We start from the raw sequence: 15,642 nt of genomic DNA, 5'->3' as shown, positions 1-15,642 counted from the left end.
GCGTTAAAAAAACGACGCTTGGAAAAACGGCGCGTAAAAAACGTGTAAAAAAAACGGCGCGTTAAAAATGTCGAAAAAACGGCGCGTAAAAAACGGCGTTAAAAACGTAAATTACGTTAACGTAAAAACGGCGTTAATAAACGGCGCGTAAAAACGGCGTTAAAAAATTGGCGCGTAAAAATCGGCGTTAAAAAACGGCGCTTAAAAAACGGCGTTAAAAATTGGCGCGTAAAAAACGGCGTTAAAAATTTGGCGCGTAAAAAACGGCGTTAAAAAATTGGCGCGTAAAAACGGGACGTTGAAAAAACGGCGTTAAAAAATTGGCGCGTAAAAATTAACGACGCTTGAAAAAACCCGGCGTAAAAACGGCGCGTCAAAAAAACGTAAAACATAAAAAGTTTAACGTAAAACTTAAATTGTAAAAAGTATAAAAAAACTTTAAAAAAAATCTGAATTTTAAAATGTTTTTAATAAAAAAGTATGTTTAAAAAATAAAAAGTAATATAATAATACAAAAAAACTAATAAAAAACAATAAAGACAAAAAGACAAAATAGAGTTATTTTACCAAATTACCCTTTTTGATTATAATATTAAAGACATAATAAGACAAAACCATTTAATATTAATTTTTGTTACTTTTAATCTCTTTCATCCATCTTGTTGATCTAAAGGCTAGAAAGTGGTTCCCATGGTTCTTACAACTAGAGGTGGTTTTCATTTTAGCGATCCCATATATATATATATATATATATATATATATATAGGGGACCGCTAGAATGAGAACCACCACGAGTTGTAAGAACCACGAGAACCGCGACCCGCGGGTGGCCGTTGACCACGAAATTTTTTTTACACCTAGATCCGTATATTTTAAGACCGGGTGTAAATTTTGGGTTCAAACGGCGCGCCCGAGGGGGTAGTTTTTTACGCCCAAAGTTTGGGTTTTTTTAATTTTTTTAATTTTTCTTTTTTTTTTTAACCAAACTTTGGGCGTAAAAAACTACCCCCTCGGGCGCGCCGTTTGAACCCAAAATTTACACCCGGTCTTAAAATATACGGATCTAGGTGTAAAAAAAATTTCGTGGTCAACGGCCACCCGCGGGTCGCGGTTCTCGTGGTTCTTACAACTCGTGGTGGTTCTCATTCTAGCGGCTCCCTATATATATATATATATATATATATATATATATATATATATATATATATATATATATATATATATAAATGGAAATGTTACACACATAAACCATCTACATTCCCTCCGTTTCTCTAAACTCTCTCCCTCTCTCTCTATCTAAAAAAACAACGACCACCACCGTAAGCGTTCTTACCTGCCACTGCCAAATCCGACACCATCACGCACTACCTACCACCACCCCCTAACTAAAAACAAACCCTTTAAACTCACCATCCTTCAGATCTGAACTCACTATCCACCAAGATCTTAGCCAGATCTGATCAGAGAAGACAGTGTTTTGGACAAGAAAGGTTGGTTGGTTGTGGTGATAGTCATAGGTGGTTGCGGACTGATTGTTTGTAAATGACCCCCTTCCTGAAGCGATTGTCGTTGTGGTGGTGGTCACAGGTGGTCACAAGAAAGACGTATGCAGAGAGACCCTCACCAAGCTTCCTGAAGCGATTGTCATCGATCCAAATATCAGCGCCGCAGGTGATCATAGATGGTCACAAGAATGGCGAATGGGTTGTTAGTGTTTGTAATTATAGAATGGTGCAGAATTGCAATTATAGAAAAGAGACTTTACAAAAAAAAAAAAAAAAGACAAATTAAATGGCTTTTTTTAATTTCTAATGATGAATGCATCATACATAATTTGATAAAGTGTTTGCTAGTGTTTTCTGGATTGAGGTCTTTTATGGATTTAGAGAGAGAGAGAGAGAGAGAGAGAGAGAGAGAAACATAGAGCGTGTAGGTGAAGGCCTTTAATGGATTTATGGATTTAGAGAGAGAGAGAGAGAGAGCATGCAGGTGAAGGCCTTTTTATGGATTTAGAGAGAGTAAGATATGAGTATTTCTGGATTTATAGAGAGTGAGAAAGGAGGTGGTGGCAAGCGGGGGAGGTGGTGGTTGATGGTGGTGGTAGGGAACTCATAAGAGAGGGGTAGAGAGAAAGAAAAGAGTATTTATATAATATAGATACAGGGTATATTGACTAAAATACCCTCATGAGGGCTCCATTTAGATAGACTTAACCATAAAAATTAACTAAGTTAGGACTAAAGGACGTAACCTGCAAGAGTTTGCAAACATCGAGTACGTTTTTTATACTTTTTGAAGGTAAAGGATATAGTTTGTAATCTGGTGTTAACATAAAGAACGATTTTTGTAATTTACTCTAGAAAAAGTTTCTGGCTCTGCAACTACACTATACAACACAAACATTTTCACATGTTTAATGGTATACATTGTAGTTTTAGCGTTCTATAATAAATCACCTTTAGTCATGCCCCGTTAAGAAACTACCACAACATCATACCTTCAAATATTTATATGTTAAATACAATTCCATCGTTGACAAATCCGTAGGACTAAACCGAGCATTTCAAACACAATAAAACAATTAGCTGTTTCCAGACGCCACGGCCTCTACATGAACATGTAAGATTCAAAGAATTATTCAAATATGCCCATATATGCCCCGCATGAGTCCTTGGCCTCGGATGAAAAGGTCCCCCCCCCCCCCCCCCCTCCCCCCTCTTTCAGGCTTATTCATATGTTTATAGGTTGAATTCATCGCTATGAATACACGAAAATGATTTCATTCATTGTTTTTTTGGGTACTCCCTTGCTCCAAAAATGGTAGATCCGACTCTCACATTGGTACTGCCCATTTCAATCTACAGAAGAAACAAAAGAACCTTAATAATCAGATTTGTAAAAAGACGGAAAACAAGTATATAATTTAAAAAAAATATATTTATCAACTTCTAACAGACGGATCAATCTGGGCCATGTTTGATTTGTAATGGGTCAAATTGATCAAATTAACACATTTAGCTCAAAAGAAAATGGGGTCAAACTAGTCAAAAGTCGCCAAAATTTAACTTCTATTGCATACCTCATAATTCGCTTAGTAGAATAGATAGATTATACATGTTAAGTCATATTTAGAATATTAACTAGTCACGATTAAAACTTTAAAATTTGGACAAACTACACATGCAACCCAACCTAACCTATTTCACAGTAAAAAGTTGCTCACTTTAACCCGTTACCATGCTGTCATTCATTGCAATTTGCATGCGTTTATATTATGTAAATAGATTGCTGAGATTAAAAGTTCCACTTACAGCTAGCTCAAAGTCACCAGACATGCCCATTGACAGTTCGCATTGCTCCTCAGGTATTTCAAGAGCATTGCATACCTCCGTTCTGCAATTGGCTAATGTCTGACATCATCAAGACACACAAAAACTAAACGGTTATCACGTGAAGAACATAAAACGTCAAAATATAAAATAGATGTGCTGGATATAACCTTGAAGTTCTCTGGAGTTGAAGTATAATCTGGCATCCCAATGGTCATTAAGCCACAAAACTCAAGGTTCGGGCAGTTTGAAGTAACATGTTTCACAAGCGCCAAGCACCCATCGGGGTCAACTCCGAATTTTGCTGCAATGATGGGATTAGTATATGTTAAGAAGCTTAGTTACAAATTTATCAACAACGGATGACTCACATGTTTCTCCACTTGTATTCACCTGGACCAACACCTTCAAAGGCTTCCTGCCAATGTTCCCAATAACTCGATCAAGATTATTTGCAATCTAGACAATAAAAAAAAAAAAACATTAGATGAATCACTAATAATCCAAGACATCATATAGGAAAAAGCAAGAAGCACTAGAAAGCATAGTTGTTAAAAGTCATCGCCCCTTGCGCCTAGGCCCATTTTTCAGGCGAGGCGAGGCAGTTGCGCTTTAAGTCGAGGAAATTGCGCTTTAATTCTCCAGGTGATGGTTCAGGCACTCATTCCAGCGAGATTCCTAGATTCCGGAGAGTTTCCGGCCAAATTCTCTACATTCCGACAAAATTCTCGCCAGATTTCTACTATTATCTAGGGAAAACTATTTTTCTACACTAATACACTAATGGTTTGGTACTAAATAGATGATATAAAGTGTTATATAATAGATTTTGTTTATTTTATTTGAAGAATAGTATTCTTTTTCTTATACATAATATATTTTTTTATTTTTTTCGTTATGCACGTTATTTTTCTCAGGCCCTCGCTGTTTTTGCGCTTTGCGCCTAGGCCCAAGGCGAGGCCTATGCGCCTAGCGCCTTTAATAACTATGCTAGAAAGTTATGCCATCCCGGTAGTATAAGATATGCATCAAATTCCACTTATTTGACAGACACCAAAATTCTCTTAATGAAGTACTCGTTCAGGATCTCTCATTTCTGTGTTGCAAATTCTACTTTCTTCCTCCCACATGTTATTCAACTAAGAGGAACCACACATATTCAACCTAAACAATGATGGTTGGTTAAGCAGCCATAAGAATGCCACCTTTGTAAAAATCAGCATTATCTCCAAGAAGGTAAACAAGCAACCTACAGAATCTTATCTCCTTAAGGAATCTATTAGATTCGATTCCTATAAGCAGCCAGAATAGAACTTCACTAGGAGGTGCAAAGCTACCTGATTTGCATCCATTCTAATATTCACCCTGAAGCTATATTGCACCCTGTATACATGCATCCTTATCAGCTTATCCATGCCAAAGCAAACTTCTAATGGTTTGAGATAACGATTACTATCCTAAAATCTAATAATTGTGAAAGCAGCATGAGTTCCCCAAACGCTTACAAGCAGTCATGGGTTTAAAAAACAGTTGAGGTGTGCGCCCTGAGGCGCGCCTCAAGGCGAAACGGCCAAAATACGATTCTGAGGCGCGCCTCAAGGGGTTTATACTGTATATGCGCCTCAGAGGGGCTGAGGCGCTAATAAGGCTGCACCTCAGGTGCGCCTCAGCCCTCAGGGGTTTTTGATATTTGTTTTTGAGTTTTTGTGTCAATTTCAAGCAATTTATGCCTTTTTTATGTGTGTTTTTGATTATTTTGATGAATTTGATGATGAATTTAGTTAGTATTACTATTTTTATAAGATATATAATATTTATATTTATGTTTTAACTCCGCCTCAGGCTTACGCCTCGAGGCTTACGCCTCGTGAGGCGAAGGGAAAACGCCTCGAAACTCGTTTCCGTTTTTTTAAACCTTGCAAGCAGGAACTAGACTTTATATGGCACCTGTATACATGTATCCTTAGCAACTTATCCATCCTAAGGCAAACTTCCAATGGTTTAAGATAACGATTACTATTCAAGATCTAATAATTCTGAAAGTAGCATGAGTTCCCCAAACATTTACAAGCATGAGCCAGACATTATATCCAATTTGCATCAAAGACCTATCAATTTACAAACAAAACTGAGATTACCTTTTCATCATCTACAGTCTCCACCATGGCAAGATTCGGTACCCCAGCTGCACATAATAAATCACACTAATAAGAACATGCTCATCATAACAACATTCTTCTTTACTCCAAAAAAAAGACATAATATACAATCTGTATCTCCGTCTCTTTTACCAACATATCTTCCGATTTCTAACGTCTGCAAAGTTGCATTCTTACATAAGAAACTTACTCAACAGAGGCTTCACTTTGTTACTCTGCAAATTTCCAATAAAATGCCACTCTATATCTTCAGGAAGCTGCAAATTCAGTCGGTAAAATGTACCTCTTCATTTTAACCACAAGTCATTATTATTTATGTAACCCGACCCGACGACACCCAAAAAAAACCTACCTGGTCCAATACTAACTTCCTAATTAGATATCGAATTTCTAATTTCTACACTTTGATAATTGATGAGATTGAAATGAAAACCTGAGGTGCTTTTTCAACGATTTCCTGAACGTAATTTTCACCGAAACACCGGTGACCGGTGTCGTATACTTCTCGGAGGAGTGAAACGGGCTTTGTTTTGCTCACTGCGACTACTCTTATCCGATCGGATGCACGAGATGATCTTTCGGCTGCTTGTTTCACGCGTTGAAGAACTGACCGGAGCGCCGTCGCAGCAACGCCGTCCATGGCGGATGCTGCCATTGTTAGATACCGTCGGTGTTGATTGTCTTATCCCTCTCTTTTTCATGTGTTTTAACTGGCCCACTAAGACTTTATATGGGCCGAACTAGCATCTGGTCCATTTAACAACTTTAAAGTTTATACTCGCATTCACATCCTACACGATCTAGAAAATCCGCCAAGACGTAATGTTTTACAAATAAGCGGAAAAACAAAATCAAAAAGACGTCAAATTTTTCTAAAATTTACACTAATTTTACACTACCGCCGGAGCGCTAAGCCGTAGCGGAGGTTGCCCCTACTTACACTGTATGTCCGCCACTGACATCCTATCCACCAGGGGTGAGTAAATTAACCACCATAACTGATAATCCAATAATAACCGACATAATTGAATCGATTTTTACTGATAAGTGTTGTAAAATTCGGATTCCAAGGCCGAGTACTCGGCGACTATTCAGTACTCGGAACCTTACCTTGGAGAGTTACTACAAGTCGGCCTTTATAAATCGGAGGCGGTCAAGCTCGGCCTACTCCGCGACTACTCGGAATACCCGGCCAACTACTCAGAATACTCGGGCAAATACTTGGTGGGAACCTTGGAATACTCAACGACTACTCGGATTACTCGGACAGCTACTCGGCCTACTTGGCGACTACTCGGGATTATGCTAATTTTGACATGAATAATGATAGTTTTGATATGAATCACGCTTATTTTGACACATATAAAATGTCCAATAATTAATTTCTTTATATTTAACATGTCAGAGTACTCCCCGAGTACTTCGAGTACTCCTAACTTCCCACTCGGCCGACTAGGGAGCGCCTAGCGACTTCTGCAACACTACCGATAACCAACATAACCGATGGTTATGGTCATGAAGCTTTGGTTAACCGTGTGACAAACGGCAAAATATCTGGTAATTCCGTACAACTTAGTCACTGAATAAATATACAATTACGTGCATTAAACTTGATTACGTAATGATTGAGTCTCATATGTCTAGCAATCCCGAGAAATGCATTTACATTTGCATATCACATAATAGTATTCACCGTGTCGTGATGTTATATAAATTATTACAAAGACCGTTGGTATATTATTCGGTTAGACTAGTCGTGCCAGGACGGTTCCGATACTCCCCTAAACGTCGACTATAAGACTCATAATCATGTCTAACATGTCAACATGATATATAGACGAACATTAGCAACATGAGGACCATTATGGAATTACTTAAAAAGGAAAAGTTATATGCGAAGATTTCCAAGTGTGAATTCTGGATTCGCGAAGTTGACTTTCTCAGAAACGTGGTGAATGAGAAGGGTATTCACGTAGACCCGTCAAAAATTGAGGCGGCCAAAAACTGGGAAGCACCAAAGACTCCAACTGAAGTGTGATAATTCTTGGGCTTAGCGGGCAATTACAGGAGGTTCATCGAGAACTTTTCAAAGATTACTCAACCATTAACCTCACTCACACAAAAAGACAAAAAAAAAATTGATTGGGGAGAAAAACAAGAAGCGACATTCCAACTACTCAAAGACAAATTATGTGATACGCCAATCTTATCACTTCTAAACGATACCGATGATCGTTGTTTATTGTGATGCGTCGCATCAAGGCTTAGATTGCGTGTTAATGCAAAAAGTTATCATGTACGCGTCACATCAATTAAAAGTCCACGAAAAGAATTATACCACCCACGACCTGGAATTAGGTGATGTGGTATTTGCACTAAAAATTTGACGTCATTATCTTTAAGGTACTCGTGTACCATATTCATCGATCAGAAGAGTCTTCAACATATATTTAATTAGAAAGAATTAAATATGCGTCAATTACGTTGTTTGAATTGTTGAATGACTATAATTGTGAGATCAAGTATCATCCGGTCAACGCGAACGTCGTTGCGGACGCCTTGAGTCGGAAGGAGCGAGTCAAGACTCTACACGTGCGGGCATTGGAACTAACGGTTCAAACAAACTTCACAACACGGATTCACGACGCTCAGTAAGAAGCTCTTAAAACCAGTGGCGGATCTAGGATTCACGCCAAGCCGTAACGTTTTATAAATAAGCCGTAACGAAATCGAAAAAACATCAAATTTTTCCAAAATTTACACTAAAAACGTCAAATTTTTCCGAGCCAAGCCGTAGCGGAGGTTACCCCCGGTAACCTCTAGGTCCGCCCCTGCTTAAAACGGAACATATTCAGACGGAGTCAATACGAGGCATAGGAAAACAAATGGAGCCAAAGAAAGATGGAACTTTATATCTTATATATGAGGCATGGAAAAACAAACAAGCCGCTAACAAGGTAACATGTCTTTAACTTGTTTAGACACAAATTTTATCGTGTGAAACATGTTATTTCAAACACGAAACTTGCTATGGTGTTGCGTTAGATCAAACTATGGAGAGAATTCCACTAGTTTGAACGCATTACATGTGCCATGTGGTTTGAAAGTTGAAAGTCATAGTACACAATCTTGAATCTTGGATCATTTCGACTTTTCACAGAAAACCAAATCACCCCCAATCTCCTAGTCAAACTCCAACCCCCTTCTTCCCCTTCCCACTTTCCCAAAATCTCACACCACCACCACCACCACCACCACCACCTATGGACAGTTCAACCCTAGAATCCCAAACCCGACCCGACAACTTCGTCACATACGAATCCCCCTTCACCCTCTACTCCATGGCCATCTCCCCCACCACCACCACCACCCACCGCCGCATCGCCGTCGGCAGCTTCATCGAAGAATACGCCAATCGAATCAACATCTTAACCTTCAACGAAGACACCCTCTCCATCAAACCAAACCCCAACTTATCCTTCGACCACCCCTACCCCCCTACCAAACTCATGTTCCATCCTAACCCCACCGTCTCCGCCGACATTCTAGCCTCCTCCGGCGACTTCCTCCGCCTCTACTCCCTCCGTGACACCTCAATCGAACCCATTTCCCTCCTCAACAATAGTAAAAGCAGCGAGTTCTGCGCCCCCTTGACTTCATTCGACTGGAATGAGCTCGAGCCAAGGCGAATTGGAACGTCTTCCATCGATACCACTTGCACGATATGGGACGTGGAGAAAGGAGTTGTGGAGACTCAGTTAATCGCCCATGATAAGGAGGTTCATGATATTGCTTGGGGGGAGGCTGGTGTGTTTGCTTCGGTATCCGCAGATGGGTCGGTTCGGGTCTTTGATTTACGGGATAAGGAGCATTCCACGATTATATACGAAAGTCCTCAGCCGGACACGCCCTTGCTGAGATTGGCCTGGAATAAGCAGGATTTGAGGTATATGGCGACGATTTTGATGGATAGTAATAAGATTGTGGTTCTTGATATTCGGTCGCCTACGCTGCCTGTCGCAGAGTTGGAGAGGCATAGAGGGAGTGTGAATGCCATTGCGTGGGCTCCCGTGAGTTGCCAGCATATTTGTTCGGGTGGGGATGATTCGCAGGCGCTTATTTGGGAGGTGCCGAATGTGGCTGGGCCGAATGGGATTGATCCCGTGTCCATGTATATGGCTGGGGCTGAGATTAATCAGGTGCAGTGGTCGGCTGCTATGCCGGATTGGATTGGTATTGCTTTTGGGAACAAGATGCAGCTTCTGAAAGTTTGAGGCTTAGCATCTGTTTTATACATATAGTGTCTGTTTTTATTCAGTGTGTTATATATACTTATTTATCAAACAATATATATAACTTGTGTTCCTCAAACAAACATTTTTAAATAATCGATACTAGTTGATCCCGGGTACTGGCCGCTGTAGGTTTTTAGGTTGGTTTCCTGTTGAAAGAAACTTGAATGATTTTAAGGTTTTGTGTTTGGGATCTGACTTGTTGGTGGTTATTAAGATGAAGGTTGTTAAAAAGAAGGTTGTTAAGATCTCTGTGTTGATGATAAGTTCTTATGATTTCAATAACAAAATCGTGCTGATCCCCTGTGCACATAGGATCTAGGGGTATCAATGAACACGAGTTGAACCCGAGCTTGAGCTCAGCTCGTGAGTGGGGGTGGCAATTTTTGACACCACCTGAAACACGATAAGGAAATAGTAAGGTTTTGGTTTCGAATATTGAGTAAGGTTATTGTACAAATCGGCTTAACATACTAAACGTGAGAAGTGAAGGAGAGATTTTTTTTTTTTTAAATTTTTTCCCCATGTTGTCAAGCACGTATTTTAGTCCTAGAACAAAAAAAAAAAAAAAAAACACGATTTTATTTACATTTTTCAACTAAACAAATCTTCTTTCACCTCTTATGTTATGATCCATTTGTATTTGATCTTTACACTTGGAATATACCCTGTTTAAAAAAACTGGCGGTGTTCGGGTTGACCTTTTTAATAAACGGGTTGACCCGTTTAATAGATCTGTTAACTCGATGAAGACTTGAAGTTTCAGAATTTTTAAGAGTTAGCTACACGGTTGGTCCCTATGGTAAACTCATATTGCATGTTTGGTTTCTAACTATCAAGGTCCTCACTGTTCACAGGTAACATGGATCAGGGATGGCCCCCTGGAGTGGATGTTAATTATTAGAAATTGATAAAAATACTCTTACTGATATAAAATTAATGACAAACTTGTGGGATCCATGAAATTCCGGCAACTCCCTTCCCCGATTAGCTCGAGTTTGTTTTCCGTCTCAAACTTTTCTCAAGATGGACAAACTTGATCAGCCTTTGAGTCATCTTTTTTTTTTCCTCGAGATGGAGAAATAATCGTCATATTCATCATCCCCAGTGTCTTCCTAATCAAATGATCTAAAACCGAGCTACCTGGCCCATTTCTTTTATCATCAAAAGCTTTGATCAATGAAGATCAGGAACATGAACACCATTTTTTAGTCAAAGTCAACCATAAAGATTCAAGCCCATGTTATTTCTTGATGATTGATGAACATTATGGATCTGGTGGATGTTAAGTTCTTTTCTTGTCATGACACCATTATAATGATAATAGTACCCCCCACCCCCTAATTTTGCAAAGTAAATGATGTGCAACAAATTACAAAGTTTGCTATAGTAAACACTAGAAACTAAAGTCCAACTAATATAGCTCACGTAAGAAAACTCAGCCATCATATAAAAAGATAACATAAAAGTCCAACTAAAAATCCAACTATTCTTTTGGTTAAGGGAGGGGGTGGTCACTAGTGATAGAATTCTATCACTCCCAATATCCAATTAACTCATGCAATGTCATCACCCAATATTCTATCACTAGTGATAGAATTGTAGTGGGGGTGGTCACTAGTGATACAATTCCATCACTCACTAATTTTTTTAATTTTTTATTTTAAATTCCATTTAGGATAAAAGTTAATTCATGATGTTTGCATGTGATTTAAAAGATTGTCAAGACTCATTAACATCACAAGAATTGGAATTTGTCTTGTATGATCATACTTTGAACGGTCAATAAATTGTTTGATATCAAGATTGCATGTGAATTGACATTGAGCATATTGAAATTTGTGAAGTAAAGGTCCAATTAGAAATAGAATACTTTAAAAATTGTCGGCCATATACTGTTTTAATAATAAAAATAGAAGTAAGTTTGCATGTAAAAAACAACAACGTTCGAACTTTTTCAAGTTTTCAACGCGTTAACAATTCAACGCGTTTTAAAATTAATGTGTGATACATACAGGGGCGGCGGTGTTTGTGGTGATATAACGCGTGATGGGGTGGCCATCACGGACCACCCGCCTGCCCTTACTTTGAGCCTCCACTCGTGTCCTCCTTAGGCGACGTCATTCTTCTTCACAATCGTCACCTTGGTATGCTTTCCACTCACACACACACCACTCACAAGTCACAACTTATATTTAAAATTTGTACATCATGTATACTGCCATTGTACAAAAATTTGATTGACCAATACTTTTTCGGACATTGACCCATATAAACAACTGATGATACCTAGTGTAGTGGTTAAACTTGTTTTCTCGTCAAGGGTTTAAACCCCCAATTGGAAAGGATTGAGAAGTTAAAGCTCAATCTAAATATCAAGCCCACTCCTCCTAATTGAAAAGCACGTAAAAAGCGTATTGGTCAAAAAGCTATTGAGCTAAGAAGAATGAAAGAGGAGATGGTGGCAACAAAATTTGGATCAATGCAATTCATGGCCAAGTAGGATGAGCCAACAATCAAAGAGAGCTATAAGAAAATTGAAGAATTAAGAGCTAAAGATCCCTCAGTGCCTAAAAGGCCAAACTATAAAGACTTAAATGTACCTATAAACTCTCTGGTTAATCCTTCAGAACTTCCATCGGTAAAGAATGTCTCCCCAGCTATTATAAGCTATCTCAAAAGACAAAAGGAGATGTCTACAGAAGATCTACATAAATATGAGATGAGATAAGAAAGGAAGGGATTAAAAATGAACTCATGTATGGGCATCCGGATGCCAAACCAGAAGAGCTACTTGGACAAGTCTTGGGAAAACAATTTCTCTCACCTCTTCCATCAGCCTCAAATATTCTAAAATGGTATTCAAACAGAACAAGCCATGAATTGACAATAGTCAGGGCCAATGGAGAAGTGGAAAAGACTTCAATGAATAGTGTGATGAGCTTGAAAATTGAAGATCTGCAAGACCTGCTAGGTCTTCCACTTGAAAGGGATGCAGATGACTCTCTCTCTAAAAGATTTGAGAAGCAATTTAAAGCCCAAATCAGAGATAAATTGAAGAGGAATAAAAATTGATCTAATAAACATCTGTTTTGGCGTCATCGGTTCTATGGGGAAATTATTGGACCTACAAAAGTACATATGATATTCAAAAGCCAAAACATGATCAAGTGATCAAGAAATAAATAGAAGTTTGAACCAGATTCCTCCAAAAGATAGTGAATCTTGAACACCTAAATCAGAGCATCTGTTGAAGACTAGCAAACATTTGTTTAAAGCCTTGGAACCGCTGTTCATGAAGAAACAAGATCTGTTCAAGTCCTAAAGTCTATTGAAGCAAAGGTCTAATGAAGATGACCAAACACCTGTCTGCCCAAACAGATGTTTGGAACAAAGCAACAGATGATAGCTTAACAGTTGTTTTCTAATGTAACAATAATATCTTTTAGCAGTGTTTCGCATAGTTAGATCAGTTGTTTGATTCCCACAGATGTTGGAATCATTTCTGTTGGGAATGTTAGATGTCACTATCAAGGTGATGTCAACCAATCCCAAACAGAACTTTCGTACTTAGTGTATAAATAGATCTCACCTGTTAGAGATCTAGTTATCACTACACATCACCTTTTCTTTTGTACGAACAAAATTGTTAGTGATCAGTTTAAGGGGGAGTCTGTAGAGTCAATCTTCTGTAAAACGTTCTGTAATTCATTTTATTATAATTGAAAACAGATGTTGATGATGATTTCTCGCTTGTAGTAGTTTATCTTTACTTATACAATACAAAATTGTTTGCTCTCATTTGTTGATTAGTCACAAGCCTTGTATACTCAGACTTAACATTTCTTGATTTTTAACAATTTTTGTTTTACAAGCTATAAAGTTATGTGATTATGTAACGTTACGTGATTATGTTCCTGTATGTAATTATGTGATATGCATTTTATTCTCCAAACAAGTGTAACGTTACATGATTACGTAACAGTAGTTGACTATGTATTATTACATGATTACACGATTTTATTATAATATTTTATGTGAAACCCCACAGAGTGACTATGTAATTACGTAACAACAGTTGATTATGTATTATCACGTGGTTTTTGAATACCCATTACGTGATTACGTAATTTGTCACACCCAGCTATTTTCACATATTACCGGTGGGGAGTATCGTGACGTAGTTGATATCATCATAGACAATTTATCACAGTTTAATACACAGCGGAAGTCAAAATATAAAAACATTACAAACCGAATGAAAGTAATATCCGTTATTACAAAAACGGTTGTAAGGGATCCACAGGCGGATCAAAGTTAAAAGGTTCATTGTTCAACAGATTTATAAACATCTAAGCTTGCAAGACTCTTTATTGATGCTAGGAGTAGCCAACCTATTCCATCTAGTACCTGCACTTAGCCTTTTTGGAAAATACGTCAGTTTATACTGGTAAATACAATTAACCGACTCATTTTGAAAATGTTTAAGAAAATTGATTTGAATGCACAAGGCACAAAATATCTTTTATAACTTGGGATAATTATTTAAAAATTAACTTGTAAAAGAATTATATGTGCGTTATACGTTCAGTGGCCCGGGCTGAATACCGGGTAAAAGATTAATAGACACACCACATAACATATCCTGCGGTGAGTTATTCTCGAACATGCGGGTATATTATTTTTACATACGCACCGGCAGGTGTATGCCTACACCCCGTGCTTAAGTCGTGGCCATTTCAATGAATGAGCCGAGGATATCCAGGACATGGTCATTTACCCCCCAAAGGCTTAAAACAAACAAAACAGATTAAACGGGTCATCTCAATGAATTAACCTTCATATGATTAAAAATTCAATGCCCGACTAAGCGGTATTTTATATACCGTACCCCAAGCCCGTATAAGGGAAAATAAGTTAAAAGTATTTACCTGAGCAAATTATACAAATTTATCCCAGCCGTACAATTCAGCAAGTGCAAGTATCTTTTTTTGGTCTCCTAAATCTGGAACGAAGGTTTTAATAACCTATTAGATTCCTAACGGGTCTTAATTAAGTCTAAACTTAGACCGGTTAGTTTTAAAGGATTAGAATGTGGTTTAGACCCTACAAGTTTGAAGACTTGTATAATATGGGTAAACTAAACATATTCTAGATTTTGAGATAAAAATGATAAGGTTTGACCCGTTTCGGTTAATTTATGCAACTAGTCACATAAACCGTACCGAACGCAAAAAGTGCATAACGGGTAACCAAAAGAGTCATATACAGGTTTCACAAGTTAATATGCCTTAAATATGTTATGATATCAGTAGGATACCTTCCATTATGCCCAAAACGAATTTAAACTCAATTTAAGCCCCATAGGGGTATTTTGGTCATTTTAAAGGTTATAAAAGAGGTTAAACATTAATCTGAGATTCTGGAATGAAAAGATCAGTAAAAATATTTATTTTTATAAGTCATAACAGTAGGGTATTGCATGTATGTGAAATTTATCATTTTTAACCAAACTATGCACCGTAGGGGCATTTTGGTCATTTCACATAAGGTTTAAAGGTCAAAACTGGAAATCTGAGTTCAAAACTTTTGCTTTACTGTTAAAGTATAAAAATTTACTAAAAACATCAGTAGGTATCAAGTCTTATATGTCAAAAATAGTTTTAACCCATACTATGCGTTTAAAACGCGTAAAAAGTCGGTTTTTAAGCGATTTTCGGGTAATATAATGAAAGATGAGATTTTTATCAGCCCAGAAGGCTTAAAATATTTTATTTATCATATAAAATCAGTAACAAAAGATTTGGTATCAATATGTTATGTAGAACTCATTTTATTCAAGAAAAGGGTATAACCGACAAT

General features: G+C 37.9%; 2 protein-coding genes across 2 annotated transcripts; one reads left to right on the top strand and one right to left on the bottom strand.

Moving 5' to 3' along the window:
* Window positions 1–2,410: 2,410 nt before the first annotated feature.
* Window positions 2,411–6,188, bottom strand: LOC110864984 (pyridoxal phosphate homeostasis protein). Its single transcript, XM_022114161.2, has 7 exons — window positions 5,922–6,188; window positions 5,679–5,745; window positions 5,468–5,514; window positions 3,701–3,788; window positions 3,500–3,633; window positions 3,312–3,410; window positions 2,411–2,858 (listed from the first exon to the last, which is right to left on the bottom strand). The coding sequence occupies exons 1-7, from the start codon at window positions 6,141–6,143 to the stop codon at window positions 2,784–2,786; spliced, it is 732 nt and encodes a 243-aa protein (XP_021969853.1). The 5' UTR covers window positions 6,144–6,188; the 3' UTR covers window positions 2,411–2,783.
* Window positions 6,189–8,605: 2,417 nt separating this feature from the next.
* Window positions 8,606–9,899, top strand: LOC110864976 (protein TRANSPARENT TESTA GLABRA 1). The gene has a single exon (XM_022114149.2). It carries the CDS (start codon window positions 8,752–8,754, stop codon window positions 9,760–9,762), a length of 1,011 nt encoding a protein of 336 aa, XP_021969841.1. The 5' UTR covers window positions 8,606–8,751; the 3' UTR covers window positions 9,763–9,899.
* The last annotated feature ends 5,743 nt before the right edge of the window (window positions 9,900–15,642 follow it).

Source organism: Helianthus annuus, chromosome 1 (assembly GCF_002127325.2).
Source record: "Helianthus annuus cultivar XRQ/B chromosome 1, HanXRQr2.0-SUNRISE, whole genome shotgun sequence".
Classification (NCBI taxonomy): domain Eukaryota; kingdom Viridiplantae; phylum Streptophyta; class Magnoliopsida; order Asterales; family Asteraceae; genus Helianthus; species Helianthus annuus.
The sequence above is the reverse complement of the archived record's forward strand: the minus strand, read 5'-3'. Positions and strand labels throughout refer to the sequence as shown.